At 42.5% G+C, this 8,494-nt stretch overlaps 1 protein-coding gene across 1 annotated transcript in view; it reads left to right on the top strand.

Moving 5' to 3' along the window:
* Positions 1-8,494, top strand: part of PIGL (phosphatidylinositol glycan anchor biosynthesis, class L) — a 61,994-nt gene that overhangs the window by 36,637 nt on the left and 16,863 nt on the right. Inside the window, exon 3 of the mRNA XM_009328659.1 lies at positions 3,448-3,538. Within this exon, the coding sequence (XP_009326934.1) occupies positions 3,448-3,538 (91 nt within the window). The remainder of the gene's footprint in view (positions 1-3,447; positions 3,539-8,494) is intronic.

The following is an 8,494-nucleotide window of genomic DNA, read 5'->3' as shown; positions in this document are numbered from 1 at the left end:
CTGAAATCAGTAAGCAAAGACAGACACTACTCCATACTGCAGCAACTGCAGCACCATAATTCTCCATTTCTCTCTCTCTTCAGTCTATAGATCTCTTGGCACAGCTGTAAATTCCCTGTACAGTGCACAGCATGGCTTTCACTGAAAAAAGCTGGGAAAACAACATTTCTGGAGCCTTATTCCATTAAAAATATTTTTTTTGCTGCTTCTATGCATCTCCCTATTTTTCCCTGGTCAACAAGGGTTGCATCCAAGCAGCCACCTGCATTCATTATCAGTCATGTGGAATGCCCATAAACATCACTTCCAGACCGTAACGGTTTGGTGGAAATGAGGCCAAGCGACCAAACCCCTCTACTCTTTCCACCAGCACCCTCCAGCAGTGTGACCTGGGAGGCTTCTCCAGTGCAGGATTTATATCTTGATCTGTCGCAGTGACCGACAGCAGCAACGAGCAGAGCAGCTCTCTGGGGCAGAGGACAGGGAGGGCGGGTGTGGGGAACCGTGTCTCCTGGGACAAGCTCCAGTCTGCTCCAGGGAATGTGCTAATTTTCACTCCTTTATAGTCCTTTATCTCAGCCCTTCGACCTTGAGCTCAGAGGCATTATCAGCCTTAGCCAGAAAGGCAGTGTGGAGTTAACCATTTAAATGCTGAATGTTGCTGATACTAAGGCCTGACGTTGTTGCAATGAATGCAACCTATTTCAATAGTGCAGCAAGTCAGTGGACTTTTTAGGTTTGGTGAGCACTGATTTATGATATTAGGAAAAATACTTTGTACTGAATAGATGATTTTGTGAACTACAGCAGCTTTCAAAGTTTGTCTGTCCCTACAAAGTTCCTAGGGCATGCAGAGACCTCCTGTAAGAATGTATCTTGTGTGCATTGCTATACGGTGTATATGAACTTGGTTTTCTTAGTCACCTTTTCATCCTTACCTGGACCCAATTATTGATATCCAGAGCACAGGCAGAATGTTATTGGTGTCATGCTTTCAGCGGGGTCCCTACTATCATGGTAACGCTTAAATTTTTGACTTTACAAAGTATTATACAAACTCTTACCAAAAAAAAAAAAAGTAATTTCCTGGAGCAATCTAGATTAATGTATTGCCAGTTCTACTGACTTCTCTGGGTGACTTTGGGCATGTCATGTGTCACTTTTCATGTTGCAGAATGAGCTAGGAATACTTCAGTGGGCTATCGTGACTATTAATGAGTTATGAATGTGCTTATATACATGTGTGTCTGGTTTGGCAAGATTAACTTCTCTGTCTTTGGTGCCTAACAAACATTATGCAAGAAAAATAATTCCTTTTCCTTACTAGGAGTGAGTGGTCTCTCCATGAGCAGCAGTAAGCGGGAGAAGCAGAATTTTTTGCAGAATATTCCAGCTTAATCAGTTCAGTGTTCATGGAGTTAATTTGCTCATGCCTTCAGATTGTTTTGTTTCCAGGGATTCTAAACCGTTGCCTCCAGCTGTTCATTTCCATTGAACGAGGGTGATCTTTATCTGTCTAAACTAGTTAAAACCTGCTCCACTACCCGGCAGCCTTTTTGGAGACAGCCCAATAAAGCTGAGTGCAGTGGCTATGACACCAAAGCCTCCTGGACATCATAAATTCCAAGCCCTACTTTTTTTTCTGACCTCTCACTGTTTGAGCACCCTTCCTGTTTTAATGGGACTCTTCACTTCCTCCACAGCTCCATTTAACCCCTGTCCAAAAAGAGGAATGATATTTGCATTGTAAGTGGCCAGTGAAGAATCCCTTTTAGACTAATTTACTATAATATTATCAGATTAAGCCTTGACATAACCTCAAAGGTACCATTCAGACAACTGAAGGACTGTTAGACTTGCACCTAGACTCTGCTCAGTGTGCATGTTGCTTGGGATCTTTTAGTTGAAGCATATTTTTAAAACGTGCTCCATTTAAAGCTTGCTGTGACGTGGTGGGACTTGTAATACCTTCGGGGTCAACAGGGCCACTTCCTCTTCAAACATGAGATGTGAAAGTTTTTGTTTAGAGTAGATGAGATGCAGGTTTGTTAAGCTGATGAGACAACCACCAGATGTACCAAAGAATCTTTCCTATGATGAAATTCAAATGTCTTGTATACATCAGGCAAAGATGCTGTCTATACAAGAGGGAATTGCAAACAACAACAAAAATTTCTGTTGTTGATAATACCGCTACACGGACCATAGCTAGAATGTGTACACTAATGTAGAAGTGCCTTCCCTTGTTGCTGGGATTTCTAACAGCACATTATTTTGGCCTGTGCTGAACAGGAGTACATAACACAACGGGTAAAATGCTAATGGTCAGTTTGTACGTTAGGCTCATCCTTCTACTGCTACTACTGTTAGCAGTGGAAAAATTTGTGGCCAGAAGACCTCTCGTGAAGACCCAGGTTGAGCTTTACTTTGGAATGTGCCAAGGAGGCATTTTGCTGTTGTTTTGTTGCAGATGTTACAATTCTTGCTCTCTGGGGAGTCAGCAAGGCGCGAAGAGTGTTGGGAAGTAGCACCCCTGCTCCCTGCAGCAAACAGCTGGATCAGTTCAGATCCAAACCCATGTGTCTGTGTGAGAATGCTGTGTAGTCGCTTTTCTGCTAAACCACTTCACAGCAATTATCAGGCTATCAGAAGATGGAAAAGGTCTGAGAAAAAGACCAGTTTAACATATCATTATTGGTCTTCAGCAGCTGTGTGTTATCCTATTGTTACTAATAACCTTTTTAACTTTGCAAGCAATGTTTTCTTGGCACCATTCAAACATAATGACTGGGGGGTCAAATTCAGCTCTCAGTTGTGTAAATATGAAATAATTCTGTTGGCTGCCTGGTGTTATTTTGCATTTGGCTCATGGTCCCTTGCCCCTAGGAGCCTGCAGTCTAAAATACCCAGGCAGAGTATTCAGTCACAGTATGCTTTGCATACCCAGTTGGATGCAAAGCATAAAATAAACAGATGAAGAACTACGATCAAATCCATGCAATATAATTATGGTCCTGTTGTCCTCTGGTTGAAGTTAATGGGTTATTCCTGTATAAATGAGAGCAGGAGTTTGCTTGTTACTTTTCATATGTAATTCACCAGTAGATTATGACTGGAAAGTCTTTCAGGAAATTTTATTGGGATGAATAGAGAACAAGAATCATTGCACAAAATAGATGTTGCTTAAAGCAAAGCAGTTAAAGTCTGCCTTAATGGTAAGAAGAAAGGGAGACCTTGGCAAATCTATGAGGAGGGTGTTGGAACTGCTGTTTCCCTTTCAAACCTCCAATATACAAGGTTGTAAAACTCCTAAGTAAAGTTCAGTGGTTTTATATGATAAATAAATTTATCTTGATTTCATTCTCTGATAAGAGGATCTCTCTTTTCTAGCATGGTCTTTATAAAGTTCTCAGCAGTGAAGTGACTAATTGCACTTCTCGTTTTCAGGGATCTTCCAGATAATCCTGCTGTTGAATGGGACACACAACTCCTCACAGCCTTTGTGCTAAAGCATATAGAAGCCAATAACATCAACCTGGTAATGTGAAACTTTCTACAGCATAGGCAATTTCCACATTACTCTTGAGCTAGTGTTCTAGGCTTTTTCCTTCCCTCTGAAAGCTTTCTTTGAAGTCTTGAAGGTTAGGATTTTGCTTCTGGAGTCTCTGTGAAATAGCCTAGGTATAAGTATACCTATATATAAGTATATATATATTCATTTTGAATATTTGCTTTATAACGTTTATCCATTTCTCTAGCTAGATCTTATGAAGCCTCTTTTGGGTTGTAGTGCCACCAGCCTTCACTGAAATAAAAGCTTCAAATTGGTTAAAAACTGCAAACTCTGTTGGAACTAGTAAGTGTCACGGTAGTACATCTTGGGGTTCACTAGTTGTAGAAGACCCTCTGAATAAGCCCAGCTGAATTTCAGGTCTAAAATGATAACTGAAAGCAATTTTGCATTTTGTAGTTTAAGACTTTTTGTGAGTATTTGTACAGCTCTTGTGTCTTGACAAGTAAGACATGGTCATTCTGATGCACTTCAAACAACTGCTAGAAGATCAGAACGAATAGAATTGCTCCACTGAAAATTATGGAAGAGGATGATGGTGTGGTTTGGATGTATCTTTCCTCTCTGGAGATCTTTCTTTGCTTCCCAGTGAGAAATAAACAGTGGAGGAATTTTGCTTTACTAACTCCTCAAATGTTTTCTATGTTCTAAAGCAACCATTTTGCCCCTGTTGCTAAGTTTCATTGATGGAGAGAGCCCATCTGGGATTTAGGCTTATGATTAGGCTTAGATTTGAAGTACATTGGCAGGCGTGTGTTAGAGAGCTAGATTAGCAGGGATATAGGTCAGGATTGAAGAATATTAAACCATGGAGATTTCCTAGCACTGGTATAGGTTTTTTCCCCACAGAACAGGAATAAGGGCCTAAGCACGGAAAAGGTTGTGTTCTGTTCTTTTCTGTTGAACCTTGCTGTGATCAGGCATGTCACTGTCACACACTGATTAGCAGCAAAATCACAAAATCTTAAAGCCTTTCAGCAGTTCACAAAACGAGAAACCACATCTCCTGTAGCATGAAAGCCCCATGAGCGCAAGAACCAGCATCGTGCATCCAACTCTATTGATTCTGAGGCTAATTTTCCATGAAATTCATTGCTGTGCACAGAGACAAATGCAGTTTTCCTGGACTCCTTTTGTGCCTTTTGGCCCCATGAATAGATAGGTTTTAATCTAATCTGAAAGCTCCTAACACAATAGGATTTGTATTGCATGTTTGTGACTCTCACGGGCACTACTAGGACAAGTGCACCAGAATCCCAGTAGAAATTCTGAAAACACTAAAACTCCTCTGGACGGTTAGAAAGGGTTAGGTCTTTGCCTCAGAGGAAATTGAACTCAAGCTGTTTGTGCTGGGGGAGGCAGGAGTCTGCCACTAACATAGCGTGAGCTGAAAAATCAAGTGTGGGGTTTTCAAAGCAAGAAACACGCACAATCACTAGCACTCTACCCGCTGTGCTGCGGGTGTCGGGTATAGCTGTAGTAACAAGGAACACTGTGGCAGCGCCCACTGCATTCTGCTCAGCACTTCCCTGAGCAGCAGTGAGGACGAATTACTGTAGCAGAACATGTCAGCAGTACCAAAGGCCACTGAGGCAGCTTCTTGGGGATGGTGGTAATGAACTGCTCTGTAAACTTGCATTATTTGAAGTGTCCCAAGTAATCACATAGGTCTCACATGTTTGCTATAATACCTTTCATTTAACAGCAGACCTAGTTTGCCAACAACGGCAAGGCAAGTGCCTAATTATCTTTGTCTAACATTCTGCATTTTAAAACTTCAAAGCTTGCTATCTGTTAGCCATTCTTAGAGCATCTCTGCTGTCCTGAGACAATGGCCTTGCCTTGAAAGGTAAACTGAGTCTATTTTTTAGTAATGTTGAAATTGACAGAATTGGCTTAACATGTTAAAAGAGCCTTGTCAAAACATTGCATTGTTTCAAACACAACAAGCTAACTCAATGGAGTTAACATGATTGGAAGACATGTATTGTTCTAGCTATCCCAGTGGGAAAACTTTCCCCAGTTCTCCCCCTAGTCATAGCATAGACAATGGTATCTTTCATTTACAGAACATATGTATCATCTGGCAGTGGAGAAGTAGGCTGCAATTCCAACATGTCTGAAAGGAAAGATTGCAAGGCAAGGAGTCGCACCATGTTATGCGTAGTTTTGTTCCATCACATAGTTTCTCATTTCCTCAATTGCCCTGGAAGTCCATGAGTAACTCAATCTATTTGAGAGCTACAGGGACATAATTCATCCAAGCTCTACATTAAATAGTGCAGACACAGAAATTAACAGTTGGTGTACTCAAAGCCAAAACTAATTTATAGACTTTGGAAATTATTTCCTGCCTGCTGGATTTATAAGCAAAAGCCAGTGTTGCTGGGAGAGGCAGCCAAGGCTAGTCTGTCTCGATCCAGATTAGAAAGTATTCGGTGTATAAAAAATAAATTACATAGTATTGTGTGAGCCCCAGGCAGGCTCTAGAGTATGAGGCTCTACTAGAGGCCTTAAGGCTCTACTCTTAAGGATCTCAGGTTTGGTGATAGCAGAGCTTGTATTAGGAGGCGACATTCAGACTGTGTTTGGGGCAGATGCAGTGCCAAGACCAGAATTCAGGAATACCACGTTCTTACAAGCTGCTTTCCACTATGGACTGATGGAAACATCATCTGTACAACTGTTTGTGGAAGAGTCCCATTGTCTTGGGTCAGCTCCAAATCAGCCTAGAAAGCCAGATCCTTCTACAAATGGCATTTAAGCTGGAGCTTATATTTGAGAGGGGGAGTTCAGCTCTCATGTTTTGGATCTCAGCCTCCACACTCTCCTAAAATTTGGGAGCGTTTGACTTTGTGATGTTTGTAGACGATTTTAAATGCTTTTGCAGAACACCAGGTATGGAGGGCAGCATGTGGAGTTTGCTAGAGGAGGCAACAGAGCTGGAACAGACTTTGGCATCCCTTTTCCTCCCTTCCTCACTTATGTTGCAGTCTCCTCAGGTGTGCTTTGGGGTATGTGAGTGGGAGGCCCCCAGGACCTTTCATTCTAAGAGCCTGTGCATGACTTACACACTTGCAACTCAAACCCAGTAGACACTGGGATGTTGATCATGATTAGATTTTCCTTTTTCATCCAGTTGACCATTCTTTTTAGTCTTTAGCTTCTCTGATTTAGTAGCAACAAGAGACACCTCCAAACATAGACCCTCCCAAGAGGATCAAAGGGAGTTTGAATGTCACTGGCCGCTGCAAGTGCAAGTCGGGCCTATGAAATGATGCTCAGAGGAAGGCCATTAGAAATGGAGTTGCTTGCTATGCAATTTTATGGGATGGCCCTTCTTAAAAAGGAAAGAGACCTTTCTATCCCCACCAATCTACTTGAGCAGATGTGTGCTCTGTTTGAAGCATTGGATGACACCAGAAAGAGTGAGGGAGACCCACAGCTTTGAGTGCCTTTTTCCTCCGATGCACATGGTGTGTAGAAGGAGCATGGACTCCAGACCTCTCAGGATTTTTCTCTTCTGCTAGTAATTGAGTAATTTCCTCTGTGCTCTGCCTCCTCCGGAAGGGATTTCTGGACCTGTTTGTCTTGGCTGTTGCTCTGGCTTCCACTAGTGAAAGCTCCATTTCCTGAATACCAAGGTCACCCAGAAGAAAACCCTGCGACACCAAGGGCAGCAGTTCCCATTTCAGAACAGGTGTGGGGAGGGAACTCCCTCTTGCCCTAAAGATTTCATTGAGCAATAATTTCCATATCAAGTATATTTCCTATCCCAGCCTTTTGCTCCCCGAACTGGCTAAGCCTGTTTTTAACCCAGACAGTTTCAAGATGTTCAGGTTTTCTCATCCTGCCCTGATTGTTTGCTTGATTTCATCATCAGCCTGGTTCAGGTTATGTGCTAAAAGCAAACACGTCGGCTAGCTGCACCATGTGGAAGAAGCAAATGCTCCCGTGTGAAAATATCTTCAGCATGTGAGAAAGAAATTCAGATTTGTTATCAATGAAACGAATCCCTGAAGCCAGAGGAATATATTTACATGTGATTGCTGCCTGCTTTAAGTCACGAGCACCACAGTGATGCTGTGGAATCAGTACCCTGTTTAGACAACAGACTTCAGAGCCCATTGGCTAATTTCAACCACATTTGACAGCACAGTAGTAGTCTTGAAAATGTTCTGTTTGTACAGGCTACATGAAAAGAAATGATCAGGCAGAAGAGACAAACCCTCTCTCTGTCCCCATTTAGTAAAAAGGTTTAGTGCAAGTCCAGCCCTTAGCAGACTCACACTGTTATTCACCTGCATAGGAATTTATTCTGCCTGCAGTGAGTGGGGGACATTGTCGTGTTAGGAAAGTGCCACTCTAGGTAGGAGTGACTTCAGAGCATGTTTTTTCTTATTTGTAAAACACAGGGTGCTATGCTGGTTCCCTGAGCTGTACAGAATGTAATAATGTCTTTCCCAGATGAGCTACTCAGAAAGCTGATAGCCTTAGGGAGGGCTTAGCACCATGCCAGACCACGCAGTCCCTGCAGAGAGTCTCTCAGGTAATGCTGATGTACAGCAAAAGCAGCCAAAGCCAAAGACATAACTTTTCTCCTTATAAAATAAGGATTGACCAGAAGATGCTTCTTTGTACCTGAACGAAACCAAATTGGGTCCTGCCACTTCCTGCCATCAATGAATAACCCCGCTGCTTGGTGGCAGCATTATTACAGCCACTGGGCAAAGTGGAAAGTCTAATTGTGGACTTGTACTGGGTGGAAGCAGGCTTGTCTGGAGTTTGTGGGTTTTGAAGTATTTCTTATCACTGTCTTTGTGTTTCCTCTCCCTCTTTACACAGTATCTCCTGTGTTGGAGAGAGCCTCTCCTGTTGGAGGGTGGAGTAGCAAGTTGCAGGACGGGCAGGGCGGCTTTTGAT

This window comes from Pygoscelis adeliae, unplaced genomic scaffold, assembly GCF_000699105.1.
Source record: "Pygoscelis adeliae isolate BGI_AS28 unplaced genomic scaffold, ASM69910v1 Scaffold347, whole genome shotgun sequence".
Lineage (NCBI taxonomy): Eukaryota > Metazoa > Chordata > Aves > Sphenisciformes > Spheniscidae > Pygoscelis > Pygoscelis adeliae.
This window is presented reverse-complemented; position numbering and strand designations above follow the sequence as displayed.